General features: G+C 48.1%; 2 protein-coding genes across 3 annotated transcripts in view; one reads left to right on the forward strand and one right to left on the reverse strand.

The window, feature by feature from the left end:
• Positions 1-855: 855 nt before the first annotated feature.
• agpat4 (1-acylglycerol-3-phosphate O-acyltransferase 4 (lysophosphatidic acid acyltransferase, delta)) lies at positions 856-4,966 on the forward strand (the record flags this gene model as incomplete). The annotated part of the gene is made up of 8 exons (XM_084458907.1): positions 856-1,033; positions 1,344-1,513; positions 1,693-1,854; positions 2,451-2,604; positions 3,136-3,238; positions 3,442-3,517; positions 3,896-4,094; positions 4,875-4,966. The coding sequence occupies 8 exons, from the start codon at positions 856-858 to the stop codon at positions 4,964-4,966; spliced, it is 1,134 nt and encodes a 377-aa protein (XP_084315033.1).
• Positions 4,967-5,504: 538 nt separating this feature from the next.
• The window catches only part of map3k4 (mitogen-activated protein kinase kinase kinase 4), a 30,951-nt gene continuing 20,981 nt past the window's right edge, over positions 5,505-15,474 (reverse strand). For both annotated transcript variants that reach the window (XM_084458660.1, XM_084458661.1), the window contains exons 17-28: positions 14,896-14,974; positions 14,171-14,264; positions 11,067-11,167; positions 10,531-10,587; positions 10,143-10,331; positions 9,825-9,895; positions 9,542-9,658; positions 8,662-8,821; positions 8,424-8,546; positions 8,156-8,262; positions 6,721-6,900; positions 5,505-6,486 (exon numbers count right to left, since the gene is read on the reverse strand). In XM_084458660.1, coding sequence (XP_084314786.1) covers positions 6,466-6,486; positions 6,721-6,900; positions 8,156-8,262; positions 8,424-8,546; positions 8,662-8,821; positions 9,542-9,658; positions 9,825-9,895; positions 10,143-10,331; positions 10,531-10,587; positions 11,067-11,167; positions 14,171-14,264; positions 14,896-14,974 — 1,299 coding nt within the window. In that variant the 3' untranslated portion in view covers positions 5,505-6,465. The remainder of the gene's footprint in view (positions 6,487-6,720; positions 6,901-8,155; positions 8,263-8,423; positions 8,547-8,661; positions 8,822-9,541; positions 9,659-9,824; positions 9,896-10,142; positions 10,332-10,530; positions 10,588-11,066; positions 11,168-14,170; positions 14,265-14,895; positions 14,975-15,474) is intronic.

The raw sequence follows: 15,474 nt of genomic DNA on the forward strand, positions 1-15,474 counted from the left end.
GGTTTCATCCGCAAACATGACCAAACTGTAACCTAGAACCACCCGTTGTCCTGAATGTCCATTTGAACAAAATGTGCTTCATAGCTAGAGACCGGACCACTTCCAGCCAGTCCAGTCCCTCTGTCAGTAGCAGTCCGCCTCCATGTAAATCCTAGCTCCTAAACTGTGTTATGTAAACACACTTGGTCTAAGGGTGTGATGGCATTGTGTGATTAGTGAGACTGTCTGTCTCTGTTTACCTACAAGCTACAGTTATCAAGAACATGTCCAGTCCTGCACAGTCCACACTGGAACTATAGTCTTAATGTAATGTAATGTAATGTAATGTTTCAACACACAGACTGCTGTCATCAGTATTAGACGGACTTAGTAAAAGCTACTGTAACTAACAATACACAACATGTCATATCTGACCCTGCAATAAAACAAACAAACATATTTGCTGGTTTTGTATATCACGGCCTGAAGTAGAAGTACTTAAAATAACTAGTAGTAATGATGACCTTCAGATGGTTAGCCATTCCCTCAGAGGACACTGTTCGATCTGCATCTGTGTTTACATATTCAGGTTATTTATCCTCAGCAGATGTTAAGGTCCTCCATTGATCTGGAGAGAGGGGGGAGATGAATGAAGGGATGAGGGCTTTAAAAGGGCAGAGCTGGCAGTGTCAGGTGGGGACAGCGAGCTACAGTAGCTCCGCCCTGCTAGGAGGCCTGGCAACCTGGTCCGAATGCTGCCTGGCCAGACGTCGCCTGGCTCAGCACCACAGACCACGATGATATCCTGGTAGAGAATGTGATTGGAGTATGTTTTTGTTTTTTTTATCCATCAGGAAGCGCTTCTAGAGACCAACGATGGGTGTGGTGCAGCTGCTTAAGTCTCAGTTCCTGTGTCACCTGATCATCTGTTACGTCTTCCTGGCCAGCGGCCTCCTAGTCAACCTATTACAGCTCTGCACACTCCCGCTTTGGCCAATGAACAAGCAGCTGGCCCGCAAGATCAACTGCAGATTGGGCTACTCCATCGCCAGTCGTGAGTCTAAACTACTTTAGCTGTGGTGGGATTTTTTACCTCAGAAAAGTCAGCTGACACTAGATAACTCTTTAACATTCTGCTGTGTCTAACATCAGTTTGAAACCCTGCCATTGCTGTAATGTAATCGTTTGTTACTTAGCAACTCCAGAAACTTTCTATAAACAGGAAGTGTGATGATGGTGTAATTGTCTTGTCTGGGTCCAGATCCGCCCACTCTACCGAGTTGACTGAAGATGGAAACGGAGATGCAAAGAGTTATTATCTGTTCCTCACTTTGTGTGTGTGTGTGTGTGTGTGTTACCCTCAGAGATGGTGGCAGTCCTAGAGTGGTGGTCGGGTACCGAGTGCACTCTTTACACGGACCCAGAAGACTACCATCGATATGGCAAAGAGAACGCCATTGTTGTACTCAACCACAACTTTGAGATCGACTTCCTGTGCGGCTGGACCTTCTGTGAGAGGTTTGGCGTTCTGGGGGTAAGAGAACAGCTGGTCTGGTGTTTGAGGTGTCTTTGATGTACCTCACTGTTTGAATGTGTGGGACAGGGTCATCGGTGTGGTTGTACTGGATGAAGAAAATCAAGCACAAAGCAATATTTCACAGTGTTTGCAAAAAAGTACAACCATGAAACTGCGTCCCATCTCCACCTGTTCAGAGTTCCAAGGTATTGGCCAAGAAAGAGCTGGCGTACCTGCCTCTGATTGGCTGGATGTGGTACTTCCTGGAGATTGTGTTCTGTAAAAGGAAGTGGGAGGAGGATCGCAGAACCGTGACCCAGAGTCTACAGAACCTGAGGGACTATCCAGAGAACTACTGGGTAAGGCTGAAGAACAGTCAAGCTACAGTAGTTGTATGTAACAGGTGGGTGAGCTGGGGATCGAACCACTGTCCTCCACCTGGGAACCCAAGCAACTACCGCTAGACCAAAGAACACAATACAAATAAAGCTTTGATTGATTGATTGAAAGAAGAATTCTATGACCAATATTTTTCAGTCGCAGACAGTATTATTCCTATTAATCTCTGCTACATATACACAAATCATATTACACATTCACCCTTAACTGAGAGCACATCTGAAGACAATGTTTGCTGTCATTTGTGATTCAAATGGACCCATAAAATAATCACAATCTGGAAACTCATTCATTCAATGTCCTTTAAGTGGCTTTTCAAAAGTATTTGCTCATGCTATTGAGTATGTAGGCTGGTTTTGCCATGTGAAGGTTTGGTAGTGATGTTGCTAACGCTAGCCCCTCTGTCAACCTTGGGGCTGCCTCCTGCTGTAGTGATCAACTTCGTCACACAGACAGAACAGATCTCACTTAAACAGGTGTACATCACATAATTAGACCCTGAACACTTCGGCAATCAGTGTTGCTGTTTGTGTGTGTGATACTTGCCTCTCCTCAGTTCCTGCTGCACTGTGAGGGGACGCGTTTCACAGAGAAGAAGCACCAGGTGAGCATGCAGGTGGCGGAGAGCAAAGGCCTACCCAAGCTGAAGCACCACCTGCTGCCCCGGACCAAGGGCTTCTGTGTGACCGTCCAGAACCTGCGGGGGACAGGTGAGAACCCTGGGGACATTCTGGAGCAGAACCTCAGGGGAACAAGCGAGAACCACGAGGGCACTCTGGAGTAGATCCCATGGACAGAGATAAGTCCTGCTTAGCTACTATATGTCTCACCTCAACAAATGGTGCATAAGGAGCGACCAGTAACAAAATATGGAGAAGCTCGGACCTGTTCCTAGATCAGCACAAGGATTTGATAAATATAGGTGGAGAATAATGATGTGTGTGTGGACCACTTTTAAGGATGGGTTGCCAGGCTGCTCGAAATTTCTGCGTCCGAGTAACTGGCCCTCAGTAGAGAAGAGCCTTGGAGGACGCTTTGAAGACAGAGAATTAGTCTTCATCTAGTTCCAGCCAGGACAACTGACTTGTCACGGCCCTACTGTAACACATACTAGAATGTAACTAGACATCGAGGGAAGTTCTAACAGTAGATAACACTTGCCGGTCAGATAAAGTACAAACATCCAGCTAGCTACCAGTCACCAACTGCCGCCGCTGTGCCTCTGTCTCTCTCCTGTGCAGTGGCTGCCGTGTACGATTCCACGCTCAACTTCAGGAACAAGGAGAACCCCACCTTGCTGGGGCTCCTCAACGGGAAGAAGTACCACGCTGACCTTTACGTGAGGTACCGGCATTGACCCTTCGTTCTCCCGTCTCCATGTTCTACTCTATCACCATCGCTGACCGCACAATAGATTACTTTTCTGAGTCGATTGATGCTGGGTGATATTATAACATGTCACAGAGCTGACCTTCTCCTCTAACCCCCCCCCCTCCCTCTCACCTTCCCCCTCTACCTCCTCCGCCCCCCCCCCCCTCCCCCCCCAGGAGAATCCCCCTGGAGCTGATTCCTGAGGATGAGGCCGAGTGTTCAGCTTGGCTTCATAAGCTCTACCAGGAGAAGGTCAGTCTCACAGGGTGCAGATTAGATGCCGACATTTTTTCGGGATTCCCATGGGAATCATTCGCTATTCATCAACAGGAGTGAACGGGAGTGGGAATCATAGGGTGTTTTCACATGGCTACCACGTGATGGCTACCACGTGATGGCTACCACGCCATGGCTACCACGCCATGGCTACCACGCCATGGCGACCACGCGATGGCGACCACGCGATGGCGACCACGCGATGGCTACCACGCGTCTCCCACGTTCTTTTGGAGCGTTGGGTGTTCAGGTCCTCAGGAATTAACGTCCTTAAAAGTATGCGCCCGTCTATGAGTATGCGTCGTTAACAGCAAGTATACCGTGGGCTTGAGTGTTCGTGTGTGGTTCCCTCAGGATCAGTTCCAGGAGCAGTACACTCTGACGGGACGGTTCCCCGGGCAGACCCGGAGCCCTCGTCGCCGTCCGTGGACCCTGGTCAACTGGCTGGTCTGGTTGGTCCTGCTGCTCTACCCTCTGGGCCATGTCCTGGTCCTGCTGGTCCGGTCTGGGTCCACCCTCAACATCCTGGTCTCACTGGCACTCTGTTCCGCAGGTGGGTACGAGTTAACCTGGCTGACGCACCAGATAGGTTGTTTCAAGCAACCATCTGGGAAAGCAACGTTGGAAAGTGTTTGAAAAAGGGCAGGCACTTAAAAAAAAAATACAGGGAGGTGATTGGATGGACCAGAACACTGATTGGCTTGGTCATTTTCTGATCTAGCACAATCGGATTGATTGGGGCTTGTCCAGACTGATCAACGGAGAGAAACTGAATGTGAGCTGGTGAGATCAGGATAGTGTCGTGAGGCTGGGTCAGAGTACTGAAGTCGAGGGTTTACCAAGGTGTACAGAGCACGTACGTTGTACCCCAGTAACCACCACTGAGGTAAAAACTTAAACATCAGGAGGAGGATGTTGTGAATAAGTACTAGCTGTAGACACTGGTGCACCACATTGAACGATTGTTGTCTGTATGTCCCCCCCCATACAAATAAACCATGAATTAAATAAATGGTAATTCCCTGTACCTTAAATAAATGGTAATTCCCTGTACCTTAAATAAATTGTAATTCCCTGTACCTTAAATAAATGGTAATTCCCTGTACCTTGACTATATCTTGGCATAGTAACAGTATTTCCATGGTTCTGTTACTGTATGTACTCTACAGGCTGGGTCTGTGATTTCTTAATACATGACCAAACAGGGCACACCCCCAATGTAAACAGTGTGACTATAGATACTAAAAACAAAATAAAAACAAATAAAACAACGCCCTCGATCCTCATGACCTGGTCCCTGAAGTGGTTCTCCTCTCAACTCTCTCCTCCTCAGCTTCAGTGGGCATACGCTGGATGATCGGCCAGACTGAGATCCACAGAGGTTCCAGCTACGGACACAAGGAGACGGCCCAAAACAACAGCTGAGGGGGTCCGATCTGCACACAACGCAGAACCTGAACACCTACTCTAAATCTGAACCCCCCCCAACCCTAAAGATACTCTCCTATAAACCAAGTGGCCGACTCAGAGTTCCTGACCAGCTCCTCAGAAGCACACAGCAGCCCAGAGTGACCGTTCTGTACCAAGTCTATAAGATGGAGTGTGTCTGTGGAACCGAGTGCGTCTGTGGAACCGGTTCTAACTGCCATTCCTCCTGAAGAACTAGTGCTGGACAGACTGGAGTCAAAGGAGTTCTTTGTGTTCACGATAATACTGAACTTGTGTGTTGGTGCAGGTGTGTGTGGATGCGGGCTACTTTTCAGGCACTATGTACTTCACACTGCTAAAAGACATGTACACACACACACTAAAGTCAATATAGTCAAACCAAAAATACTTAAAACCAAAAATACCTAATAACGCTGTTTTGATCCCCACTTTGCTCTTTAGTCAGGAGAAATTATCACACCTGGTATTTCTTAAAAAAAGGATTTGTTTATTAATATCGTTTGTACATAGCAAACACAAAGAGCAGCAGGGGACCATACGTTTGTTTGTTTGTTTGTGTATCAGTGTATGTTTGTTTGTTTGTGTCTGTATGCGTGTGTTCAGCAGCAGGGAGGGAGAGCGGACCATGTCTCTCTCCTCATTGGTTGGTTACGCTTCAGTCACATGACTAGCCCTCCAGATAATGCCGCCAGTGGCTGAAGCTCCACCCACGTCAGCCTCATCATCGTTGACCCCTGAACACGGGGACTCACTCAGCGAAGGAGAGAGAAAAGACGATATCTTTAAAAACAAATCAAACTAAAATAAAAGAATTTCCTTCCTGGTCTGTGACTCAGCCCTTGAGTATTGGTTGGTTGATGTGTTTAATGCATGTTTGGTGGTGGTTTATTTCACACAACACAGCAGCGTCTGTCCACTTCTGTGCCATGAGGACTCGCCATCGCCTCGGAAACCCAAGCACAACCGGCTGTCTGAACTACAACCCCCATCTCCCACCCACACTCTGAAGGAAGCAGTTTAAAAGTGCCATAGATTTTGTTCTTTTCTTCTTTCCTTTTTTTTTATTTATTTTTTAAAATCCCCATTTCTTTAAAATGAACATCCTCATTTCCTGCCTTTTTTATTCAGAGGTCTTCTTCCGCCAGTGAGAACCACAGAGGTGGTGATAATTAACTTTCAACTTTACAATATTGTTTATACAAGGATCCGAGACAATCCAATTCTTACAGTATGTACAATTCACCTCCCACCCCTCTGAGAAGAGGACCACTCCCACTATGACCTAGTTCCCTCTGAAATGATGACATCATCGTATAGAGTTCCTCAGTTTAGCTCCATGTGGCTTCAGCCTGAACTTCCTCCTCCACTTCCTGTTGCTCCTGTCCCAGCTTCCTGGTTACCCAGAGTTCCTTGCCACCAGCATGTACAGTAGTGCTATAATAGGGTGTAAACGTTCCAGTTGCAGGGTCACACTCTTACTCCTCATCCGTGCAGACCTGGGACAGGAGGGGGGGGGGATGTTATACACAAGCTCCCATGTGATGCTTTTCCTGATTTAATCACCGAACACTCGTGACAGAGTGTGTGTGTGTGTTCTCTCTCAAATGTATAGGCTACATGCATTAGTCTGTCTAGTGCTCAAGTCTAGATATACGTGGGTCCTGAGAGCGACGTCTCTTTAATAAAAGGTAGTGACCAGACGTTCGGTGTTCTACGGGAGACGGACTGACCTTGACGAAAGCGTGGTCGAGCAGCATGCTGGCAGTCCAGCGGCGTTTGGGTTCGCTCTCCAGACAGTGACCCAGGAAGTCCTTCCCCTCCGTGCTCAGCTTCTCGGGGATGGGGGGCGTGTGGCCCATGCCCACCTTGTACATGATCTGGAAGTTGTGTTCGTACTCGTGCCACGGCCTCTGCAGGGGTGGGGGGGGACAGAGGTGGGGGGGGAGGGAACAGGGAACAAGCATGAAGACTGGGGCTATACATGTATTTAAAAAAACTGACTGAGGCTATACATGTATTTAGAACAACTGACTGAGGCTCTACATGTATTTATAACAACTGACTGGGGCTATACATGTATTTATAACTTTGTTTTTGCTGTATAGAATTAATAGAGGGCCATTGGCCAGCAAGCAGTTAAAGGGGCCCAGAGTAACGTCATTGTAAGCAACACGTTTTTTGTTCATATTCAAATTTCCTCCCCAAACAACACGGTATTCTTCCCAGTGGTCTAATAAACATGTTGAATATATTTCCTCTCTTACAATTCCTTTGCCGAATGTTTTTTATTTTTAATGTTAAGAATGAAACTACTCTTTACAATCTCGCGCTTCTGGTAGATGCCGAGTAGCAAGGTAGGTTGCACCCACTGCACAAAACAATGCCTCTAATTGGCTGGTCGATATAGAACCCTCAGGTTGGTATAGAACCAGGGGGCGGGCTCTACTTGTACTGTAGCTACAAGGTTAGGCTTCACACGTGCAGTAGGTGTGTGAAACGCTGTTTTGTCCTGCGTGTCACATTCTAAACATTCACAAAAGAACACTTTCCGAACAAATTATCAGGTAGGAAATACATTCCACATGTTTATTAGCCCACAAGGACACATACAAACGCATTTGAATTTTATAAATTAATATTTTTATAAATGTTCTTAGCCGGTAGACAAACATACTCCAGGAGCTTGCCCGATCGCCTTGTTGAGAGGGGTCAGGGAAGAATTTTTACAGCTCACTTATCTGGCCCCCGGGTGATTACTGTTTTTTTGCTTCCCTCTGGAATATGTAGAGAGTGGGTCGTATGCCCACCTCCCTTGTTCTCTGTAAAGCGCATTGTGTTGCCTCTGGGTATGAAATGCGCTATACAAATAAAGCTTTGATTGATTGAAACAAAGAACGAGTTGCACTGTACTTTAGATTGCTATTCTTGCACTTTGCCTTCAGTACTAGATTATGCTCTTAGTCACTTGTTTAAGAGAGAAGACACATCCTGGTCCCAAATTATCTCCTTACCCCCCTATGCACTCTGTCCAATCCCCTCACACTTTCCAGATGAAATATGGCAACCAATCATCTTCACGGGTGTATATGAGGAAGATCTTATTGGTTGATGCACTACAGGACACAGAATCTCTCTCTAGTGTGAGCTGTGTGGTCGTGGTCCTACCTTCCCGGTGACCATCTCGATGAGGACACAGCCCAGACTCCAGATGTCCGCTGCCCGGCCGTGACCTTCGCCCTTTGCCCTGGTGATGACCTCAGGGGCCATGTACGCTGAGGAAGAGGAGGAAAAGGGCCACACTGAACTGATACTACTTCTAATGTAAATACGACTCGCACCACTACTGGTCCCCATCTACTACTGATACTCAAATAAAACATTTAAAAAGTGAAACAGCGCCCTCTGGAGATGCTGTTGGGGTACGGCGTCTCACCTGCAGTGCCCAGCGTGCTGTTGACCTCTCCTGGCATGGTCTGGGCGTTGTTCTTCAGCTTGACGGAGCAGCCGAAGTCCCCGAGCTTGATCAGGCCAGACGACGTCAGGAAGATGTTGGCTCCTTTAATGACAACAATAACCGTTATTAAAAACAAACACATCAACAATAAGAACAACAACAGTGGTTATTAAACGGTTATTATATAACAACAACAATAGAAGCAGACGGGAGTGACCTTTGATGTCGCGGTGCACGATGCCGTGCTCGTGCAGCACGTTGGTTGCCGTGGTGATCTGTTTGCTGTAGAGACGGATGACGTGCTCCTGCAGGCCCAGTCTGGACACCTCCTCCAGCGTGCCCTCGTCACAGTACTCCATGAAGATGTACATCTCCTCCTGGGGGGGGGGGGGGGGGGCAGGAGGAGGGGAGGGGAGGAAGAGAGAGGACAGGGGGGGAGGGGGGGAGAGAGAGGACAGGGGGGGGGGGGAAGAGAGAGGACGAGGGGGGGAGGGGGGGAGAGAGAGGACAGGGGGGGGGGGAGAGAGAGGACAGGGGGGGGAGGGGAGGAAGAGAGGACAGGGGGGGAGGGGGGAGAGAGAGGACAGGGGGGGGAGGGGAGGAAGAGAGGACAGGGGGGGAGGGGGGAGAGAGAGGACAGGGGGGGGGGGGGGAGAGAGGACAGGGGGGGGTCTATCATAAGCCATGTTTCCATCCACTTGTCAATCGAATTGCGTGAGGATCGCTAAAAATATGAATGCGAATAAAGCCGGTGAACGTGCGTTTCCATCTAGAGCTTTAAATCGGATAAAGCATTTATCACAAAAGACTTTTATCGAACGAGAGAAAATCCGATGAGATCGACAGTACAAACATTTTGTCGATTTTCATGATTTTTAATCGAATTTTACTGTTTCCATAAGGCATTTTTAATTCAATATAACTTAATTTGCATAAAACGTGTGGATGGAAACATGGCTATAGTGCCATTATCACTGCGCCATATCTGATCTGTTTATGTACAGTAGAGAGAGACCACTCAGTCGAAGACTCAACATGATTCAGCTGTGTTGAGTCAGAACCTGAACAGCCCGTCTGGGCCGGTGTTGGGCTCTTACCCGATGCACCTCCACCCCGAAGTATCGGACCAGGTTGGGGTGTTTGATGCCTTCGAAGATCTTCAGCTCGTCTGCCGTCTCCTTGATGGTCTTATGGTCGTTGGGTTGGAACCGGATCTGTCGGACAGGGAGAGCAGAACGGAGCGGGAGATGATGCGGGGTTGTGTTGCCGTGGTGACCGGGGCGGCAGCAAGCATGCTCTCCTAGAGGAAGGTCGGCTTCTGCAGTTGGTTCGTAGGGTTGGGGTTAAAGGTCGGGTTTAGGACGGGAGTGGATCACCTACCTCCTTCATGGCCATTAGCTCTCCAGTGTCCACATTGATACAGGTGTACACCTTCCCATACTGCCCCTCACCTGGAGGGAGGGAGGGGGGGAGGGAGGGAGGGGGAGAGAGAGAGAGAGAGAGAGAGAGTGTGTGTTTGTGTGTGTGTGGGCAGAGTTGGAGAGAGAGGGAGAGAGAACGGGGAGAGAGAGAGAGAGAGAGAATTTAAGACCATGTACATCAAACCACAGACCTCGTCCAGGGATGGAGGGTGGTCCCTAGTATCTCGGGGTCTAGTTGCCCCCGAGGGCAGTAACAGTAACGGGGGTAGCGACGTACCGATCTTGTTGCCCCTCTGCCATTTAAAGGTGACCTTGCGCAGCCCCACGTGCATGACGTTGTCGTAGGACTTGGGCGTGTCGCACACCTGGCCGATGATGTTGCGCTGCTTCATCACGCTGTAGCGCTTCTCCTCGAACACGTGGATGGAGCCACGCACCACCTCCATGGGGCTCAGAGCTGCAGGGTCTGAGAGGAGAGGAGGAGGAGAGAGGAGGAGGAGAGAGGAGGAGAGAGAGGAGGAGGAGAGAGGAGAGAGGAGGAGGAGAGAGGAGAGCTGATAAGAGTACCGCTAAAGTAGCAGATAGATAAGCAGCATCAGTAAGACTAGTAGAACCGTTCACATCTTAATCCCTATTGGATGAGAGGCTGTCTGAATCGTTCTCACCTTTTGATTGGCTGCGAGCGGTGCTGCTGAGATCTGTTCCCTTGGGATAGGAGGGCTCTGGAGATCACACACACACACACACCTCATTTATAAAAGGATGACATCTCCAGGAGGTCGACACACCCCAGACTTTCAGTCTGGCCTAGAGTAACCTTCCATTGTTCTATTGTCCCTACCTGATACCTATTCACAATGTACCGCGCTTTCTAATATCACACACACACACACACACACACACACACACACACAGTCACACCTAGGATAGGAGGAGGGCCCTGGAGATCACACACACAGACACAGACACAGACACAGACACACACACACACAGACACACACACACACACACACACACACAGGATAGGAGGAGGGCCCTGGAGATCACACACACACACACAGACACACAGACACACAGACACAATCAGACCTAGGATAGGAGGAGGGCTCTGGAGATCTCTCTCACACACTCACACACTCACACACTCACACACTCACACACTCACACACTCACACACACACACACACACACACGTCCCTACCTTCCCGCTCCTCTGTGGGGCTGGAGTGGCGACTCAGAGACTTGAACTGCAGCTCAGCTGCTACTGAAGACAGACGGTCGTTCTCATGAAGACTAGAACCTCTGTAGAGCGCAGGGGGGGGGAGAGAGAGAGAGAGAGAGAGACAGAGAGAGACAGAGAAAGAGAGAGAGAGAGACACAGAGAGACACAGAGAGACAGAGAGAGAGAGACAGAGAAAGAGAGAGACAGAGAGAGACACAGAGAGACAGAGAGAGAGAGAGAGAGAGAGAGCGCGCAAGAGGGGGCAGGAGAGAGGACAGATCAGCATCAACTTCCTTCTTACACCGCCCAACCACACAGGAACCCCAACCAACCCTGCACACCGACACACTGGTGTTCAGTCATCTCGGCTTGAAGAACCTGCCATCCTTAGACACTAGTACAGCCCGTCTGTCCAACACTGAATCCCCTGAGCCAGTCTACAGTACCGGCCTGTCAGGAAGCAGGCAGACCAGACAGGCCAGACAGGCAGGAGAGGTCTAGGCAGCGCATGCAGGGAGGAAAGCCACAGACCAAGAGAAGGAGTCTAGGAGTGAAAGTCAGACTAGGGCACATCGGTTAGCAGAATTAGTCTCTCTCTCTCTCAAGTGTTACAGTCGTTCACACTCTCAGACCGCCGTCATGGTGGCGCAGTTTGACAAAGGCTATAGTCAAACGCTAGTGGATATATAGGCAAGCCGCCATAGGCCCAGATGGGCAAATTTGGGGATTTTGCTCACGCAAAGTATCCGGAAGTCAGTGGAGGTGCTTCCTGTATGGGGCTGGAGGCACTGAATGCAGCGGTGGAGGCGGGCCTTCCCCCCAGCCAATCGGGTGTGCCGCCGTATTAAAAAAAACTGGCTTGCAATTGGAGCAAACGATATTGACATCCTCCTGCTTAAGTACAATAGCTCAAATTACGAAGCCAAATCCTGATATGGAATGTTCCAGTTGCTTGGGAGCAGATCGCGGTGGTTGTCGGTACTTAATGACATTCATTTGTAGTCCCACAGAAAGATGTGGTATGTTTTAGATGTGAAGTTCTGAATTGGACGCGATGTGTTTCGTGTTGGCGATTCATTATTCTGTGGGGTTTTCACATTCTAAGAAGTCTGGTGAATGATACAAAACTAGACCCCCCTCCAGGCTGGTGGATGGGGAGCGGTTGTACAGGGTTCCACAGTCAGGCGTGCAGGGGTCAAACCAGGCCATGCGTCCCTCTCTGGGTCGGATCTTCCAGGCGCTCCGGAGGGGGGGGTGGGGGGGGTGCACAACACCAAGCACAGGACACGGACCCTCCTCCTCCCAAAAAACATGCTAGGCACTGCGCTTTAGAAAACTGAGCTGTTCACACCCTGGAGGTCTCAGGTTAAACCGGCTGTTAGGAGGGAGCGAGTCAGCCAGGTCACCAGGCTGGAGAGACCTGGGAGAGAAGGTGTCTAACAGTGGTCAGCCCCCTCTGACTGGCTGACCGTGGGTGGTGCTACTGGGGCTTTGGGGGAAGTGGGGGGAGGGGTTGGGGGCGTGGCTACCTGAGGTCATTGGGGGTGTTGCCGGGCGGTTTACTGTGGCTGTGGTCCCCAGCAGAGGCCGGGGGGGCAGGGGTGGGGGCCGGCCGGGGGCCTGGGGGTAACAGCTGGGTCCGCAGGTCGCAGGGGAGACTCCTGGAACTGAGGTGGATAAAACACACTGAGGAGCTCCGTCTGCAGCTCTGGTGAGGAGGGGAGGTGGTTCACACTCCTGATCATAGACACACACACACACACACATGCACGCGCACGCACACACACACACACACACACACACACACACACACACCTCACACCTCACACCTCACACAGCACCATACAGGCTTGGTTACGATGATCAAATCTGCAACAAACACTAGCCCAAGCACGGCTACACACATTTAATAACCCACTACAGACCAGAGCAGAATAGATAGAGCACATGCAGGAGAAAGTTGCATTGCTACAGAGATCATTACAGATGTATATACAGATGGGTGGTAAATGAAAGGAAAAAACATCATCAAGTGACATCATGTCTTAGTAATAGGGGTGGGAATCGGTAGTGATCTCACAATTCGATTGTGATTCTTGGGGTCGTGATTTGATTTCAAATCGATTATCGGCGATTTGATTGTGATAGAATTTTCAATGCCATTTCCACTTTGCAATGAGGGGTTTATGCACTGTAACCCTAATATAATATCCCTCTCTACGCTGTTATCGACAGACTGACACAGTCTGATCACGTTCTGCATTCTTAGTCACCTGAGGAAGAGCTCTGATTGGCTTACATATCACTCTAATGCACCGCGGTCATCAAATGAGCGCTTTCTGGACCACAATTTCCTATTTACGGAGGTTTTTCCATAGATCTAAATGCAGATGTAACTTAAGTCACTGTTCCTATTAACCCTTTTAACCCTGAAAGTACAGTGACAACATTTTGAATATTAATTGGATTTTCCCTATAATACTAGAAAGTGCAGTTTCTCAGCTTTCAGCAAGTGTTGGAGTGAGGAATTTTTTTGATTTGTTAGATATTTTTTTTATATTATTAAATATTTGTTAGATATTTTTAAAATGTTGCCAGTGACGTGGTCGTATCGAAAGGGTTAAAACACCCGTTGAGCAGTCTTTGTGACTGAAGCTCCCGTCATCCGTACCCCAATAATGAAGTCTCTTTCAAAGTCACTTAGATCTTTTCCTTTTGTCACCTTATCCAAAATCGAGGTCAACTGGGCTTGCTCAGCATTTTTATACATGCCCTACACCATGCAATACACCTGTATGGAAGCATCTGCATTCCTTATGTTTCTCCACTCATTTATTATTATTATTATTATTATTATTATGTTGTTGTTGTTTTTAATCTGTCATCCGCCTATGTATGTGTATATGTATATATAACACATATACACATATGCTATACGTATATATACACACATATATTGCATACTGTGTGTGTGTGTGTGTGTGTGTGTGTGTGTGTGTGTGTGTGTGTGTGCGCGTGTGTGTGTGTGTGTGTATATCCATTGTCATTGCTGTGTGTGGTAGCCCTGGTAACCCTGGACTGACCTGAATCCCTCGGCATTGGCGATAAACAGGTTGGGATTGGGAGGGTCGCTATGACAGCGGGGCACTTTGACAGGTCGAGGGCTGTTCCTGGAAGCTAAGAGAGGGAGGAGGAGGAAGAGGAGGGAAACGAGGAGGAAGAGGAGAAGAGAGAGGGAGAGAGAGGAAGCAGCAGGAGGACAAGAACAACAAGGTCAACAACACATCTTCACATCTCAACAGCTTGTTATAATGACTACTCTGGTTGAATGCATGACCTGGATAAGCAGGCGTAGAGCGTGATTGGTCATTATGCGTCCTTAGCTGGTAAAAGTAGCCTATGTGCTTTCAAGCAAAGTTCACATACAACAGTCCAAAACCATTTTAGGCTGAAAATTGATTCTTTCATAACTGGTTGGGTTGCCAATGTGGACCGTGTGGAGAAGAGTGTTTGACAATAACATTGAAATGTCAAATGTCATAGGAAGGTTTAGAGCATGGTGGTGTGAAAGGGTCTTACCTATGTACATGTGATAGTCTGACCTATGTACATGTGATAGTCTTATCTATGTACATGTGATAGTCTGACCTATGTACATGTGATAGTCTGACCTATGTTCATGTGATAGTCTTATCTATGTACATGTGATAGTCTTATCTATGTACATGTGATAGTCTTACCTATGTTCATGTGATAGTCTTACCTATGTACATGTGATAGTCTTACCTATCCCCTGTGATAGTCTTACCTATGTACATGCCGGTGACAGGACTGTGAGGTTTGCCGATCACATGACCGATACACTCATTCATCAGCGCCTGCAGGTTCTGAACAGAATACATGACATTATTACAGACAAGACTGTGCTGGGCTTTACAAAATAACAATTATACAACGGTTAGTTCTGGTTCTTCATTCTGATTGGCTGGAAGCCGTGTTAAAATACGTTGTAACACACACCTGGGACCGCATATCGTTCCATTTTCAGTATTAACGCGCCTCCCATTTGATCCAATGCATTGTAGTTGTTGTTGTTGCTTGGCAACCCTTTTGTTAGGGGAACTATTTTGCTCGGCGGAATTGAGGGAATGTTGCTTCGTTTTGAATAAATCTTAATATTTTACATTGCTGTGTGTTTATTTTACACTAATAGATGTAGTAACCGTTGTATAAAAGCAATAAACCACTCGAGGCCGTGTGTTATAGTGATTTTATAACAGCTAGGGGGTTGTTAGGCACGACGCGAAGCGGAGTGGTTTATTGCTTAAATAAAGTAAATTGATCGATCGTTTAAGTAAACCGATGGGTTGATTGACAGATGTCTTAC

This window comes from Borostomias antarcticus (assembly GCF_949987555.1).
Source record: "Borostomias antarcticus genome assembly, chromosome: 25".
In the NCBI taxonomy this organism is placed as follows: Eukaryota; Metazoa; Chordata; class Actinopteri; order Stomiiformes; family Stomiidae; genus Borostomias; species Borostomias antarcticus.